Source organism: Vitis riparia, chromosome 6 (genome assembly GCF_004353265.1).
Source record: "Vitis riparia cultivar Riparia Gloire de Montpellier isolate 1030 chromosome 6, EGFV_Vit.rip_1.0, whole genome shotgun sequence".
Taxonomy (NCBI): Eukaryota; Viridiplantae; Streptophyta; class Magnoliopsida; order Vitales; family Vitaceae; genus Vitis; species Vitis riparia.
The window spans coordinates 2,731,881-2,749,669 of NC_048436.1; the positions used below are offsets into that span (position 1 = coordinate 2,731,881).

At 31.4% G+C, this 17,789-nt stretch overlaps 2 protein-coding genes across 2 annotated transcripts; one reads left to right on the top strand and one right to left on the bottom strand.

The window, feature by feature from the left end:
- The first annotated feature begins 463 nt into the window (after positions 1 to 463).
- On the top strand, positions 464 to 2,527 carry LOC117916788 (low-temperature-induced 65 kDa protein). The gene is made up of 4 exons (XM_034832960.1): positions 464 to 628; positions 784 to 1,032; positions 1,128 to 1,934; positions 2,223 to 2,527. Exons 1-4 carry the CDS (start codon positions 547 to 549, stop codon positions 2,267 to 2,269), a joined length of 1,185 nt encoding a protein of 394 aa, XP_034688851.1. The 5' UTR covers positions 464 to 546; the 3' UTR covers positions 2,270 to 2,527.
- A 6,445-nt stretch (positions 2,528 to 8,972) lies between these two features.
- Positions 8,973 to 16,023, bottom strand: LOC117916715 (DNA glycosylase/AP lyase ROS1-like). The gene is made up of 20 exons (XM_034832865.1): positions 15,932 to 16,023; positions 14,924 to 15,591; positions 13,526 to 14,788; positions 13,134 to 13,460; positions 12,815 to 12,905; positions 12,319 to 12,742; positions 12,163 to 12,242; positions 12,001 to 12,085; positions 11,798 to 11,889; positions 11,655 to 11,723; positions 11,512 to 11,548; positions 11,329 to 11,414; positions 10,782 to 11,243; positions 10,661 to 10,697; positions 10,502 to 10,562; positions 10,264 to 10,403; positions 10,109 to 10,174; positions 9,910 to 10,024; positions 9,790 to 9,828; positions 8,973 to 9,124 (listed from the first exon to the last, which is right to left on the bottom strand). The coding sequence occupies exons 2-20, from the start codon at positions 15,564 to 15,566 to the stop codon at positions 9,006 to 9,008; spliced, it is 4,236 nt and encodes a 1,411-aa protein (XP_034688756.1). The 5' UTR covers positions 15,567 to 15,591; positions 15,932 to 16,023; the 3' UTR covers positions 8,973 to 9,005.
- Positions 16,024 to 17,789: the final 1,766 nt, after the last annotated feature.

Below are 17,789 nucleotides of genomic sequence, written 5' to 3' on the forward strand. Positions count from 1 at the left end.
GGAATGCTTAATATTGAGTCTTTTGACAAAGTTGAAGATTGTGATGAAATTAGTATTCGTATTGAAGATTTGAATTGAGATAGTTGTATTTAATTGAAAATCTTATGAATCTTATCATGATTGATTCATCGAAAATCTTGTTATTTTGTTTAATTAGAAATCTTATTTTTCTGATTCAGCCAAGAAACTGGTTTGCCCAAAATGGCCACTTAGACCCACTGTTTTTGGATCCATAGGTAACATTTTGTCCTCTGGTCGTAAGGCCAATAGGCTTTTGTAGGGAAGGAAATCCCTGTCCCAATGCATAAGGCTAAAGAAGAGGAAAACTTGGGTGCAGACCTAGTCAACTGCTATTTCAGGAGTTCAAAAAACATTGCTGGTTCTATTGCCACTTGTAAAAATGGAGCCCACAAGCTCCTCAACTCCTTATTTGTGTGCCACAAACAAATGCATCAGCATTGCTCCTCCCTTAAATTTCCCCCTCCATGACAAAGAGACACAGGAGAGGAAGATAGGAAAACTTTGGTGAACGGCAGCAGCACAATAATGGCTCAGCTGGACAACAGTCGAAGATATGGGGCGAGTCCTAGAACTTCAGTGCCCGCATCGGTAGACCAAGTTCTCCAAGGTAAGCCCATACATGATCCAACGTCATCTCCAGCTTACCTGGTTTTTGTGATGAATGAATGAATCATAATGTATCTCCATTTGACCTTAAAACGACCAAGAACATTCCTTGCATAGCCTGGTCATGCTTTTTATTCTAAAAGTTTACGTGCGCAGCCGGTGATCCCCAGAATTTGCCGGTGGCGGCCTCGCCTTCATTCAGGAGGGACTATGAACAAGAAGATGATCACAACCCACCTAGCAAGAAATCAGTCCTTGCCAAAGTGAGAGAGAAGGCTAAGAAATGGAAACAAACTCTTGTCAAGAAGAAGCATGACAATGATGATAACGCCACGCCTGCATGGGGTGTTAACTTGGAAGATGAGAATGAGGAGGAAGAGGATCCTGAGTATCTTGGAGCCCCAAGTAAGACCAGTTCTGAAGCCTTTCTGTGTCTTTATTTTCTTGCCTTCAAGCAACTCCACTTCTCCATTAACTGTCTCCTCCTACATATTATCAAGTGTATGAATCAGAGCTGGCACCTGAGGGCTACAAGGAGACTGCAAGGCAGCATCCGAGAGCGATTCCCGTGATTCCTGAGAGTCATGTTTTGCCGAGTAATGCCAGAAATGAGGCGAATGATCAACCAAAAGAGAGCACTCCTATTCCTAATGCCACCAAAACAATAACTGAAACTGTGACTGAGAAGCTAGCACCTGCTTATGCCACAGTAGCAGAAGCAACCCAGACGATAGCTTCCAAGATTCAAGGCCTGACTGTCGCTGCCGCCACATCAACACCTACCACTGGAGGGAATGGGAGTAGCAGTGAGCAGCAAATATGGGATAAAGGGGTTTCAGTGAAAGAGTATCTTATGAACAAGCTGGAGCCAGGGGAAGACGAGAGAGCACTTTCTCAAGTTATCTCCGATGCCATTAGTCCAAGAAAAACTCCTGGTGAAATGGGTGTGGTGGAGAAGGTTAGAGAGGCTGTCACTATGTTGCTCCGGAATGGAGAATCCTCCCCATCAACAACTACCACAATTCCAAAATCATCATCAAACATTCCCATCACCAAGCCATCATCAATCTCTCCCATCTCTACCAAATCACCATCAAACATTTCCATCTCTACCAACTCAGCATCGTTATCTCCCCTTGCTACCAAGTCACCACCAAATATTCCCATCTCCACCAAGTTGGCATCGCAAACTCCCCTCGCCACCAATTCGGTACCACAGCTTCCCCTTTCTACCAATTCAGCATCACAAGTTCCCCTCTCTTCCAAATCACAAACACACATTCCCATCTCTACCAACGCTTATGAAGGTTAGTTTTTCTTTTCTTCTCTTCCTTTTTCACTTTCACACATTGATAAAAAAAAAAAAATTAAAAAAAAAATTGGTGGAAAAAAAATCCATGTGTGGGTGTCCAGATAATTGGGAGATGATCTTCACCACCCACTTTGTTGAAATTTCTTTTCAATCCAGTGCCGGGGATCATTGACACAGTAGGCTGTCTAACTATTGAACTGCTGGCTTACGTGCATGCCAAAGCTATGGAATATTATTTTTGGATGATATTAATTAAAGTCTAACTGTTCCTTCTGCATTGCAGCTAATGTGGAGGAAGAAAATCATGGAAGGATACTCCAAACCAACTGAGGAAGAAGCAAGAAAGGGTTTTCTGTGTGTTCAGTGTACAAGTTTGATGTATTAATAAATAGTAAGCATTCATAATTTTCTCCATTGGTATGAGCTTGATTCTCTATATTTAGCCTGCATTTCTACCTCAATGTATCACAGCAATAAATTCTTCAGTATGCATGATAAATTCTTCAGTATGTGAACGGTATATTCCTTCACTTGTGGAAGACAACATTCTCGTTGATCTATGAGATCCATGGACGGTCAAATTTTGCATATTCTATTTGAGAGTTGAATTTGATATAGTATATTATTTTTCAAACATAGGTTTAAGGTATGACGATCAATTCGTATATTATTAACGTGACATTATTTTTCAAAAGTATCATGACATTGATATTGGCATGATATTTTCTGCCAGCGTTTGAAAATTCCATCTAAGGGCCAAATGATTTGCCATGTGAATTGAAGGTTAATTTTTCTGATTGAAAAGGGATTTAGCCATCTTAATTAATTGAGAACTGGTCCAATAATGTAAATTTTGATATAGTCTTTTTGGTTGAAATGGGTATCGATAATGTAAGCTACGAATTATCAGGCATGGCTAACGATGGAAGAAATGATTAAGCGGAAATTAATTTTTGCTCTGAAATGAAGTGGCATCTAGGAAAACTATTTGCTTGAAACTGAGGCTCAAAGAAAGTCCGAAAGTGAAGGCTGGTGGAATTCTAGCAACAGATCCAAACATGCTTTCTTTCATTTATATATATCTTATGAAAGAAAAATTCTGTAATTGGAACACCCCTTTGGAGTTCTTGATTTGGCACTAGATCGACCTGTTAGTTTCTCAAAAACCAAGTGGTTGCTAGCATTGATATATAGAAAAACCTCGATAAATTAATGTTTGATTCATTAGTGACCTTACTTAAATGATAAAATCTTCTAGTTCCAACTCATGTTAGTGTCCTAAATTAATCACTTTCCTATATATATATATATAATATAATAATTTTTTTTAGAAATCCTTCATGATTTAAGTAAATAGTGAAAGTGAATCTCAAAGATGGATTACACCTAAAGGAAAGGAGGTGGGGTGAATCGGTGTTGTTGAACAATTTAAAAGGTCTTCCAACACAACATATCTAACCTCATAAATTTTTACAATTTTTTATTTTTTCTTCAAACACTTTTTAATAAAAAGTAAAGATCACATGCAGACATGAATGTAACAACATTCTCCCAACAATTTTCAAATAGAAGTCACATGCAATTATTTTAACACTCCAAGAGCAATTTCTTATCAACACAATTTTCGATCTCTATTGAAAATCTATATCAAAATAAACCAAAAAACATATTCAAGATATCCAATGGATGACACCTATTTTAGCTTATTTTTCTTCCATTCAACATATATGCCCAAGTAACTAATGACATCGAAAATTGAAAACAAAATCAAAGAATAGAATGAGAGAAAGAGAGACGATAATACCAGAATTTACATGAAAAACCTCCGAAGAGATAAAAAACCATAGGCCTACCATCGATTGAAAATGTCTAGTATGAAGAACAAAAACTGAATATAAGGTTTTACCTAACTCAAGCATACCAATCATTCCCAAATCACTTGACTAACACCTTTCCACTTTTAGCTTCACACCTTCTTCTTCCAAAGCACACTTGGAGTCCACACTAAGCTCGATTTTAGCCTCTTCTTGAATCCACATAAGAAGAAAATTAGTTTTCACCTAAACCCAATCAACTGAGTAAATGAGAGATGAATGAATGAAAAGAATCAACCCATTTTTTTTTTCCAAGAAAATCCGTTTTGAAATCAAGGTGAAAAGAAGGGGTTTTCTTAGCAATCAAACACCCCAAATTTGGAAAGAAAGGAGAGCACAAAGGGAATGACTACTAGTCTTTTTGGTGTTCTTTTTACATAACATGAAGCAAATTTTAGGTTTTTAATTGAAGGAAGCCCTTGATCCAATGGATGAAATATCATCAAGAAAGTGCAACCTAGATTGGAACAAGACATTTTGAATACTTAGTAAAAAATGCTTCCCAAGCCTTCCTAACTCCTTAAAAAAATATTTCAATAAAATTAACATTTAAATAACATGGTTGATTCAATTTCATCCAACTCCAACCTCAACTATATACCTTGGTCTCTTAGAAAATTCAATAACTTGATTTTCATTAGGCAAGTAATCCGAAAAAGGATTTGAAAAAACTGAGTTAGGAGAGACACTTAGGAATTTTATCTAGAATTGTCAATCTAACTAAACACTCACAAATATAAATTAGTAATTAATGAAGTGCATAAAAAAATGTCATTTATCAATAAATTGATAAATAATGTATACACTTTAACAACACTTACAGTATGTCATGTATATATGTATATTTTTCATGTATGTATTAAAAACATAATATTCCCTATTTATAAATCAATAACTTTTGTTTTGTTTCCAAGTGGATTAACTAATACTAACCCAAACCATAATGAATGATGTGAAAATGAGAAGTTAATGATAGGTTTTGGTATGAGAAGCATAACATTTTTTATGATCACAAGTGAAACTTCAAACACCGACTTTTTAAGGTCTTGTCCAAAGAACTGATTTAGACTACTGTTAACCTTTCACACTAGTAAAGTTTTTAGTCATTGAATTCATGTAAGTCCATTTGGGACCTCATGGTTACACTTTGATGAACTTGAGAGTCAAATTTGGAGCATGTATGCTCCCAATGAAAAGGGAAATGAGAGATTCCTATGTTTCAACCTAAAAGTCCATGTTCAAGAAGCTTTGAAAAGAAGATCAACAAGTCATATGTCAATTGAATCTAGAGTGCCCTTTTGTCTATGCATGGGAGAAATCTTTTCTAACCTTATCTTTTTCAATGAGTGCATGTAATTGTCGTTCACTTTCATGTAGATATTATTTGTTGTAAGTGTATTAACTTACATCGGTTAGATGAAAACCATTTCTAACACTATATATATTTAGCGATCGAACTCCTCTAAACAGTAAATGTGATTTAAAGCCATTAGAATTCGTTAGACCAAGAGTAAACAATATCTACATGGGAAAGAGTGGGTCATTGTAAATAATATTAAAGTCGATCCCCAACCTTAATATGAGACCATGTCTATGTAGTCTCTAAAAGGGTGTTTGTCTATCGAGTGACATTGTAGTTTGTATCCCATTTCTAGGACATAATGAGAATAATGTATTTGCATGGAGAGAGATGAATGCAATATACCATATAAGATAAAAGAGTTTTTTGATACTATATATGTTGTAGACTTTTTTTTAACTATATAAGCACATTTTTTAACTCATAAGGGTCCATCGGGCCTAGAGATTTACTTCAATTGACTTGAATATAAATTTCATTTTTTTACGCATATTCAACATGAAATAGAAAAATATATTTTCTTGAAGAGCCCAAAAGATGTGGTAATTTATTTTGCATATGCTCCTAGCTATAGGACATAGTAAATACTCCTTATAGAACTTTGCTTAATTGAGAACCTTACCGATGGAGCATTCTACCTTTTTTTTGTATGGAAGGTATTTTACTTATCAATAGTGTAATTTCTCTTCAAAACTTAACATTATGGGACCAAAACTTAGTTTTGTATGAATTTTTTTTTAATTTTCAGGGAGGCATGTGCCCTCTAAGCCCCACTTGAATATGTTAGAGTTCAAATATAATAAAAAAGTTGAGAGAAAAAAAAAAAAACTAAAAAATGAAAATAGAAAAAGGAAAATAAAATTGAAAATTATAAAATTTTCAATCAATCTATTATTTATAGAAAAGTTGAAGAAAATTAAATTAAATTTAGGAATGTATGCATCTTTCCACACTTGCCCATCTTATTTTTAAGGAAAATAGATATATATAACATTTTTTCTTCTTCTATTTTTCTTGCTATTTTTCATCTTACATTTCTCCATGATATCTAAATGAATATTATTTTCCTAAGTATATATTTTTTTTTTCACATTCTTCTAAAACTAAACACGGTATTAATATTTGGACTTAAAAAGATACTTTTGATGCTGATTAAATTTAAAATTTGAAAACTAACATTTATATATAAATTGTGAAAACTAATAAAAATTAATACAACATGTAAGGCCGACAATATTAACTCAGCATGTTCAAAGTGAATTTAGTGGTGAACATGTTGATTACTTCAATTAGAGTTTTATTGCCCTTTTCAATGTTGGTTTATCACTCTTTGTGATATTTGATAGTTGCTTACCATGTAAAGATGACTATTTCATACCTAAACACCTAACAAAAAAAATGTATAAAAATAGTTTTAAAATTTGAGGATTAATATAAAATAAAAAGAAATGTGACAATTAAATTATGTAGAAACATTTTTTTTTATTCTATTTTATTTTTAATACAAATATATTTGGAACATTTAACTTATAAAAATGAGTACAATCTAATTATCAAATTATTTTGATAATCTTCATAAGAATATTTAGATTATTCACATTAAACAGGTGTAAAAGAATGTTTGGGTCTGTTTGGGAATTGTTTTTTAAAACGGTTTTTTGTTTTTCGGAACAAAAAACATAGAAAACACATTTGATAACCAAAAGTAATTTTCTATTTTTTATTCTTAAGAACATAAAATATAATGTTTTTAGAGAACATATTTTAATTGTTTTTTTTTTGTTGTTTTCACTTATTTTTGTAAGATTGTTTTAATAAATAATTATACATATTTAAAAATGAAATATTAGATGTAAAAATTATTTTTAAAATATATTTAAAAATATTAAAAACATTTTATATTTCCAAACAAACTTTTATTCTACAAAATTTAGAGAATAAATTTCAAAAACCGTTCTAAAAAATTATTAAAATATGTTCAAAACATTCAATTTTTAGAATAATCTTTCAAAAATTTATTTTCTCCTAAAAGATTGACGACCTTTTTTCAATTTATTATTTTTATCAATTTTTTTATAATACTTAATTTTCAAAATAAAAAATTTTAATTAAAAAATTAAATTTATAGTTAAAAAAGAACTAAAAAAGTATTTATAAAATATATTAGAACTAATACTAATATATGAATTACTTAATATATATATATATATATTCACACATATATAGATATAATTATTTTTACATATTGAATAATATAATATAAAGTTTTTATATATAAATTTTAAATATTTTAATCATAAGTATTGTTCGTAAATAAATAAAAGTCGATTTACTAATTTAAAATTATTGAACAATTTCTAATTATCATAAGAGAAATTTCAATTTTTTTAGCAAATATATTAATGCAATATAGTTTTTATTTTAAATAAATATAAAATATTAAAAATAATATATTTTATTTTATTTTTTATTCATTTTACAAATTAAATATAAAGATGATATAACATATCCTTAGATATCTGATATAATATACAAGGATATCATATCCCATTAAAAATGACATCATATTTAATAGGATATGATATCTTAATATATACATATCTTATCTTACATATCCCACCATCCAAGTGTAGTCTTAGGTTATGTTTGGATTTGGTTTCACAATATATCATGTTCTTTAACACTTTCTTCATCTTATTTTTAAGGAAAATAGAAAGACATAACATTTATCTTCTATTTTTCTTAATATTTTTCATCTTACATTTTTCCATTTCCATGATATTTAAATGAAAAAATATTATTTTCCTAAGAACTTTTTCCTTTTTTTTCTAACATTCTTTAAATCTAAACTATTGACTAACACAAGAAGTAGAATCTAAACTTAAAATGTCATGTTTTATATATTTTCAAATGTTGATGAAAAATGAAAATTTTAATTTTAATTATTCTCTAAATTTATTGAATTATTTTTTAAAATATTCCTAAACAAACAAGTAAAAACAATTAAATTAAATATATTCAAAACATTCGGAATAAGTTTTTTGGCAAACTTATTTTAGAAGAAATCAATCATAGAATAAATTCTTAATTTTTTTAAGCATGTAATTTAATTTATGTATTTTAGTATAATTTAATATTTAATGAATTTTTAATTTTAACATTATTTTATTAATTTCGTTTGAATATATATTCATTTCGAAAATAAGCAAACTCCTCTCATACATATTGAAAAAATCTTATATTTCCAAGAAATCTATGTTCAATTATTTAAGCTTTTTACAATTTTGCTTGAAAATTTCCTTCTTTCCACAAACGTTAATCTACTTTCCTATTCAAAAATAATTATTGATATCTAAAATTATTGTTAATAATTTTTTAAGAGAAAGAATTTGGTTCACCATACAAAATAATCCAGAAGGTTGGCGAACATTTTAGAAGCATATGTTAAAACCTCTTCAAAATTATTGTGGTATGCTCTTGTCCGGCCTTTCTACTATGATCCATTAATATATGAAAGAAAAGAAAATTATCAAATAAGTAAGAAATTTCACTTTAGTATATATATTAAATATTGAATATCTTATTCCTTGTTTAGTTAATTCATTTTACTCGATGTTTTGCATTTATTAATTGAATTCTTTTAGTGTTGTTAATAATTTATTAATTAACACAAACTTGTTAATTCTTATTAATTAATTGCCAATTAGTTAAATTTACAATTAATTACAACATATTTATTAATAAATAAATAAATTATAAATGAGTTAAATTTACAATTAATTACAACATGTATCTCCATGCTCTCCTATAGGTGGACTAGACAATATGAAGTTTACTCTTCATCATCCCCTGCTTTTGCCTTCCCCATATGACTTGGTGAAACATGAAGTCTTCTTACCAAAGGCTTGGGTGCTCTAGTTTTCCGATTGAACCCTCGCACACAAATAAATCCTGCACCAATTTATCTATGATTTTTATTTTCCAATTAAATGATGTGTTAAAAACTAAGTTTCATAAAAAGTGATTTATATAAAATTTCCTATCATAAATAAAAAAAGATTTATATATAATTTCTTTTTATTTCCTTGAAAATATATTCCAATAAAACACAGGAAAATTTATTTCAAAAAAATAAAATTAATAAAATTAATAAAATTTATTAGGAAAATAAAATTAGTAAAAATTATTAAAAAATTGTTTACTAAGTTTTCATTTTTTCTTTTTTCTTTTCTTAATATGTATCACATTACATTCAAAATTTATATTTTGATAGATTTTTATCTAAAATAATATAATAAAATTTCTAATATTCACATGACTAATAAATTAAAATGAATCAAATTTTAAAATAACAATATCTTAACTTATAATAATTTATAATCTAATAAATAATAAATAAAATATTTATATAATATTTCTAAAAAAATATCAAAATTCAAATATGAGATTATATTTTACTCCTATTAATATATATACATTTTGTTACAAGTTCTATAAAATATTTTATATCATTTTATTTATTTCAGAAAAGAATCTGATTTTTTTTTTTCAAAAAAAAAAAATCAAAATAATTTAAACAAACATATTTTAGGACTTAGGGAATCGTAGAATCAGACCTTGCCAAAAGCAATTTTGGATTTCCATAATCGATAAACCTGTAAATACGAACATCATAAGTTATAAGTAGTATTTTGTAAGCCAAAACTATTCCACTATCATTCATCAAACTCTTTTACCTCTAAAAATTGATGTGGCGGAAGTTCCAAAGTATGCCATCCGCCTGGGTAGGTTCCATATCTCCGTCCTTCGAACAATGATTGGGTTTCGACTTGATTCATCATCAGCAAAAACCTACACAAATGATACTTCATGTAAACAATCTGAGATGAAAAGCTAATGATTTAGAATAAGTGACTACCGCTTTGATTACTTCACCTCGTTAACTTGAAAGTATGTACCGTTGAGTGGAAAGCTTCCTCTCATTGCAGTTCGACACGGAATCTGTTCATACATAGTCATGCATATGCCTCACTTTATTGAATTCAAACTTAGAGAGGATAGGTTTCAATTTTTTTTGTTTTTGTTCTCACCAGAAGTGTCCCACGGATTATTTGGGAATCTTGTTCTCGGGTAGCATTACAGAAAGAGCATGTCTCGTCCTTGCAAAGTCCTCCCGACCCCTCCAAATTACATCTTCTTTGAGGTTGTTCAAAAGAATCAGCTGTCTCACCTGGTTTCGAACATTCCCAAAAACAAGCATCTTATTCTAGTAATTTATTTGATTCCAATGATTAGCTCATCAACTCCATATCTAGCTTTCTATGATACCTGGTGACCATATGGCAAAAAGGAATGGGCATGGATCACATGATTCCCGTCTCATTCCACGCTGCAAAATTAACAAAAATAAATAAATACATCAATAGCAATTTTGATTCATACCCCAATTTGAATCCATATACAGTATGATTCATGAGACAGACTTACCTCAGTTAGAAGATGGTGTGAGTCTGGAAGTTCATAGCTACACAAGGGCAAAAAAATTTGTTGGTATATAAATTAGTAGGGTTTTCTCCATTGTCACAACTAAATTATAATGTTTACTTACACATGATGCTCTGTCCTTAAACGACTTATATTCTTCAATTTGCGTGCAGGGATGGAAGTGGCTACACTAACTAAAGCCTGTGAACCATGATGCTCCTCTTGAGTAGTGGGATACATGTGTGGACAATCCTGTACACCAGCTCCAAACTCTTCATCGAGTCTGATAGTAGGAATCTCATCGAAATCTTCATCACAAAAGTCTTCGATATCCTTTTCTTCAGACTTGGGTCCAGGAGATGTGGGCATTTCAATAATTGGTTCACAATTATTGTAAGTCCCTCCTGGTTGATAGTTTGGACCATCCTCCAGAATTGATACCGATACCCGTGGAATATGATTATCCACCACCAAATTTGAACCCACGTAGTTAGGTATACCTTCTTCCTTTGGGGCAGCTGGTTGATTTTCTATTAGTGATGCTAGGTCAAGTTGTCCATCACCTCCATTTTTTATTAATGGCAATCTGTTTCATAATTGATTAAAAAGGTAAGTTGAAAGAATGGTACAGTTATAAAATCAAGAAATTAAATTAACAAATGGATACAAACCTTGAAGCTACCACGCTTGCATAGTGCTTACAGTCTCCTCTCAATGGACACGCATCGCAATATGGATTTTTTTTTGTGCAAAAAACCTGTAAATGTGGTTATCAAATTAGTTTGTGAAAAATAAGGAGCTTGAATGAAGAAAGTAATACATTTTAAGAAATTATTTTAATGACATTATCACACCTTTCCAAAGGTAATCATTTGGTAATGAAGCTCATACCTATATTCAGTGATTAAATAATTCAATAAATTAGTAAAAAGAAAATTTTATAGCTAAGTAGTTCATTTAAGGTTATAATACTTGCAAAACTAAGAGTTGGACTTACAATGTTTTTTGATCAAGAGTGCACAACCGGGGCCATAGATATTTTTGTATGGTATCCATGGGTGGGTACCTATTATAAAACAATATTGTAGAATGTCTCATTTGACTAAAAATGGATGATTAATATGCAGTCTCGGTACTTACTGATCTAGACTATGTAAATAAACATCTGAAGGCAGTGGTTGAAGGGGAACCCAACCGAGACGGACGGTTATCCGACCAACATTTGTGTCAACCTTGTCATAGCAATAAAAATAGAATGCTGAGTGTATGGTTATACTCCATTCACCGTATAATTTAACATACAATTGAACTTCCTAAATTAAATCTTAAATCTTAAATCTTACCGGGAATGCATGATGGTGAAGTGTCAAAAGTCGTACACACTCTACGCTTTTTAATCCCAATCCTCGTATGCTCAACAAGTAATCCCTACAAATTAATAACAATTTGGATAATGAAACTTTCTAAACTTTATAAAATGAAAAATTCCTTTGTGGTGTACTTACTTTGCCTTCTCGGGTGGAACATTTCTTAGCCATTCCAAGTCAAGCTTACCATGGTCTCGTACCAGGCGATCAAGAAAATCCTGCAAAAACAACTCTAATTAGCTTCTATTAGAGTAATAATTTCACTTAAATGTCTTAATTAGTATTTTAATGTACCTTGATTCTTGCAGCAAGTACATTACTCATTCCTCGTGTTGAAATAGCTTTGGCTACATGCGTAACATTTGCATGCCTAACTGCTTCCCAATCAAGTGAATCCCTTGCATCATGGATTCTACTTTTCCGCCCTCTATTGGAATAGAATCTCCTTAAACTATCCCAATCAAAAGAATGATCTTCTTTGTCATTAGTTTTTCCTCTCTTTCCCTCATTAGAATTATTCAAATTTTTACTTTCCGAGTAACTAGTGGAACTTTCCATACAATGAGGATTAGATTCTGTGGCAGAAACAAATTGGATTCGATCCCTAGTTTGACAATCTTCCTCCTCGTCCTCCTCATCCTCGTCTACCAAGTAGCATGCACCATCATTCGCTGTTGAAGGGAGGGGAAATAGAGCAGCCAGAGCCATGAACGCAGAACTGCGAAAGATAACAAAAGAAGGTAAATATTTTCCCAATTTGAGATAAATGGACCTATAACTTTTCCTTTACCTTGAAAGTTTGTCCGACACATTTTGAGTTAGGAAGACTCCTACAACTGAGTCGAGAACGGAGCCTTTCCATGGATGGAAACGCCTATCTCCTGTGAATTTCATCGTAAGGTTATTAATAAACTTGCATATAAATAGCTTAAATAGCCTCGTCCCATTAAAAAACATTAATGATTTATAATGTGGTGGACATTGTGTTAAGAATGGTGTCATGCAGTTGGTAACAATGGTCTGGAAATTATGCAAAGAATGGTGCCATGCAATTATGTTTCCTCACCTATTTTAGCAAGGTAACTATTTTAGGGGGAGAGACGAGATACCTTGGAGAAGATGCATGCAAGCAAGGAATGATTTCACTCGTCCCCGAAACACTTCTCTTTCTTCTTCCCACCTTTTCTCGTCTTTCTTATCCATTTCTTCTTCTACCCCTTCACTTCTATTTTTGAGGACTATTAGATTCCACATTTTCAGGGTCTCCGGGTCAAGATCAACTTTTGGTGCAGGCTTTTTGGCTTGGTAGCGAACAAGTTGATTACCTTTTGGTGCTGACTTCTGGTAAGGAACCAACTGATTGATTTTATCACTTATAGATAGAAGCTCTAATTTCTGGATCAGGGAATCTACACGGACTTCTTCTGCTTCCCAACCTGTTTACAAACAACATTAGAAATTAATGGATAAAATAAGTTTGAATAATGTTTGTGATAATTACCAATAATGTTGGCCTGCTGCCTTTCAATTTTAAGAGGCTTATTCTTTGTCTGTCCCTTTCTTTTCTTCTTACTTGATTGTCGAGGGGGAGTGGTAGATGTTGGGGAATGTTTTGCAATGCAATTTTTATCACAAATTCCTTCCCCTATATCTGTAACTCTCTTAGGTACAGTCTTTTTAGGCCTCTTAGGCTTGACTGAAGGAATGCCTTTTTTCCCCCTATTCCATGGCAACTCATCACATATTGGTATTGCAATTAGGGAAGCCAGATTGCGTCTTGGAGTAAACATGTTGGATCTCTTCTTTCGCCTTATTACTGATAAGGGGGAAGCGGTTTGACAAGCTGTTGCTGTTGTGACAAACAACATCATTGCTTCTCTTCTCCTCCTCTGCGACCTCTTTTTCTTGTATATTTTGGGGAAAACGGGACCCATTTTTTTGCTATTAGAAAGACATTGATCTCTTCGGAATATCCTTCGATACACCTGCATGGAATTGCAATCACTGCAAACTTCACCTTCTTGATCAACTCTACTTTTCAAATCCCTCATCTCATTATCAACCATATTCCTCATCTCATTATCAACCATATTCATTTCCCCAGTGATCCCATTTTCCCTTTTGATCACTTCATTTTCATATGACTCATCATCATCATATTGAAATTCCAAATTCAAATCAAATCTCCATTTGCATGATCTGTTGGCATTTCGAAGCTGGTATTGATGAGTTATTTGGTTGACATTTTGATCTCTTTGGGCATATATCTCCTCTGTCAATAAGTTTTCTAACTCAAAATTCAAGCCTTTCTTGCATGATTTCGTAGGAGGTTCCTCTGGAGCTTCACTGCCAAGGGGCTTCTTCTTTTCCTTCCTTTTCCTTTTTAAAATCACTGGCTTTGGGGTTAAAGGTTTTGGAGTTTTCGGGGTAACCTTTCGAGCCTTGGACTTGGACTTCGGAATCTTCTTCTTTTTCCCATCATCATCAACAACTACCTTAGGCCGATGTTTTTTCTTTTTAGGCTTCTGTTGGCGCGGCTTCTTATTCAAGTCTATTTTCTTCTTGCTTCCTTTCTCATGTGTCAGAATTGATTCAACACTAGAAGCTATCCCAACAGTGGCCGTATTTTGCAGAGGAATGGACTCTGCTAACCCAATATTAGGACATGCTACCCCATCAGTGGATCCGGCGTTTTGCTTAGACTCTGCAGTAGACACTAACCCTATAGTGGGACTTGAGGGTTCATTTTGATTCTGTCCATGATCTGTTAAAAAAAATAAACTACAATTATTATTGAATTATGCATAAATTTTTCCATAGAAAACCTACAATAACCATACAAATATGAGAACCATCTACTAGAACAGAGATGATATAGAATACTAATACTAATACTTACAATTAGATATAGGGCCTTCCATGTTTTTGGTGTAGCTCCACTGATTGGAACCAGGGTTCACAACACTAGACTCTTGCGAATCTGGAAACAAAGAAACATGAGGTGTATGAAGAGGCGTTGTGTCGTCGGACGGGGCAGCAGAATAAGCTAATCCCAAAAGCTCAGTAAAGGAAATATTTGCCAGTGATGCCTCCCAAGTTTCAATTCCTTTATTTGAACTTCCATAGCCCAAGTCTTCCAAGTTTATATAATTATCCTCCCCCACTTGTCCCCCATTCTCACAATCAACCTTGCCTGAATCTCCAGTCTCCTTGTTGCCTGAATCTCCAGTCTCCTTGTTATCCAAAGGACTTACATTTTGGGAATCAGGACTCGCTTCCTTCGCTCTCCCCAGCCAACTAAATCCAGCAAACCCTGGCGGTAAACTAGGATGGTTTTTCCATAGATCATCCATATCCATTGGCGGACTAGGCTTCACCGGGGTTCCGGGCATCCAAGGACCCTGCGGCTGCACCTCCTGTTCCTTTGAAAACCCCGGTGGAAGGCTAGGATGGGTTTTCCACAGGCTCTCGAAATCAACAAGCGGCAGCATCAGTGAATCCTCTTCACCTAACTCCTTTTGCTTTGAATTCCCAAAATCCATCTCTGTCTACTACTCAGTTCTCCCCCTATGCACACAAGAAAAAAAAAAAAGAAACTCTTCTGAATCACACCCAAATTATTAATTGCAAAAAAAAAAAATAATAATAACGTTAGAAATCTAGAGCAATTAAAACAAGTACATGAACACAATCACAGTTATACAAAATCTGAAAAAATACCTTCAATAAAATAAAAATTAAAAAATTAAAAAATCCAAAATAAAAGCTCTTGCAATCATGAAAAAGAAGAACAAAAAGGAAACCCAACCGTTTTCTTCAATAACATGGCTGTTATCTCGGCTTTCCGTTAACTGCATAATCAAACGGCAAAAAGGAAAATTTATATGAAAAAAATATATATACTCACCAGTGATAGTAGAGATTCCAGAAGACGAAGAACAAAAATGTTGTAGGCTAGAGCTCGAGTGATGCAACCAAAAAGAGTTTGACGGTATCAACCAAAAAGAGTTTGATGCTGAGCAGAGTTTTAGGGTTGCATGTAAACGGCTTCCTAACCTGAGTTAAAATTTGAATATGTAAACGGCTTCCTAACCCTAGTTAGAAGTTACAACACACGTATCGTGTAGAGATTATGGTGACCCCGGATTGGGCCATATTTGATGAAATTTGAATATATATGTATATATAGAATTTTTTTATTTATTTTTAATTATGGTGATAAAATAGATTGAATTGTTTTCTATTTTTAGTTCTAATAAAATTAAAATAAAATAAAATTTTAAATTAATTGTTTTACCATCTTTTTAGGTTTTTTTTTTTTATTCCTAGTTTTTCTTAACAAAGTTGAGATAATGATGAGTGGAGTAGTGTGTGGATGGAACGGAGAACCAAACCTCTATGGGAATAAATTTCCCTTATAAAATGCTAAAATATTTTATTTATTAATTATTTTTGAATTTTTTTTCCCTAAATGAATCACTTCTTCTCAAAATGGAATTATTCCAAATAATATTAAAAAAATATGTTTTTAATTAAATAATAAATTTCACAATCAATTAGCAAAGGATTTTAAAATTTGTAAATTCAAAAATATATTGTATGAAATTCAAATGTCAAGGGGACTGGTCCAAGGTCATCAAAATAATTTTATTTTTAGAATGTTAAATTTAATTAATAAATATTTAGTAAAAAGTGATAAAATGATCTTTAAATTGTATATCTAATCATTTTTATGTTTTTATTTGAAAAATAACTCATTTTTTATATAAATATTCTTTACTATGTTGAGTATTTATACATATGTTTTTAAAGAAAATATTATTTTTACAAGAAAATAATTGAAAATATTTTTATTAAAATGAGAAAAAAAAATGATAGATGATTAAATTTCAAAATTTGGGTTTTCACTAACTTTTAAATCAAATCAAAAAGATTATTTTGACTGAATTGTGTTTGAAAGTTTCTTTGTAGTTGAGTTGTCACCCGATGGATGATCTAATTATAATTATATATATTTTTTTAATTTATGAACAATAATACTAAGAACTAGAAGAATTAGAAAACTTTCTTAACACCATTTATATTATAAAAAATAAATATTTTTAATAAAATTTCAAAAGTTATTATATTTGATAAATATTTTATTAATATCTTATTACCAAAAGTAATTTCAAAATGTTTATTTAATTTATATTTGTACTTTTGAATTTATTGTTATGAAAATATTTTAAATAAAAGTACTAATTAACCGAATAAAAATGCTTGAAAATCTCTCTTCAACGGCACCTAAATTATAATAAAAAAGATTATTTAAATAATACGTTAATGAAGAGTTTGGACATTTGAGATGTACTTTTACTAGCTTATACAATGAATATGAACATATGACATTTATCACCTCTTTTTGCATTGTCACGATGCAACTTGACCTAATTAATTTTTTTCCTTAATTATTCATTGGATGCGCTTTCCATTTTATATTTTTGAAATAAATAATAATAATTCCTTGTCCACAAGATACAAAAATTCTTACATTAAAATGATTTTAAAAACCATTTAAGAAAATTAAGGCTCTATTGGTAACCCAAAACAGTTCTGAAATTTTTTATATTTTGTAAAACAAAAATTTGTTTAGGAATCTAAAATATTTTTAATTTATTTTGAATATTTTTAAATATAATTTTAAAATAATTTTTATATCTAATGTTTTATGTTTAATCATTCTACACACTTGTATAATTATTTTTTAAAACAACACTTAGAAA

Bases quoted from the DNA above. Each gene is read 5' to 3' on its own strand.
- LOC117916788 (XM_034832960.1), top strand. From the start codon at position 547: ATGGCTCAGCTGGACAACAGTCGAAGATATGGGGCGAGTCCTAGAACT. The intron at 629-783 runs GTAAGCCCATAC...TTACGTGCGCAG, and splicing joins GGTAGACCAAGTTCTCCAAG to CCGGTGATCCCCAGAATTTG. The intron at 1,033-1,127 runs GTAAGACCAGTT...CATATTATCAAG, and splicing joins TGAGTATCTTGGAGCCCCAA to TGTATGAATCAGAGCTGGCA.
- LOC117916715 (XM_034832865.1), bottom strand. From the start codon at position 15,566: ATGGATTTTGGGAATTCAAAGCAAAAGGAGTTAGGTGAAGAGGATTCA. The intron at 13,461-13,525 runs GTAATTATCACA...GTTTGTAAACAG, and splicing joins GCAGCAGGCCAACATTATTG to GTTGGGAAGCAGAAGAAGTC. The intron at 10,175-10,263 runs GTGAGAACAAAA...ATGTATGAACAG, and splicing joins TAATCCGTGGGACACTTCTG to ATTCCGTGTCGAACTGCAAT.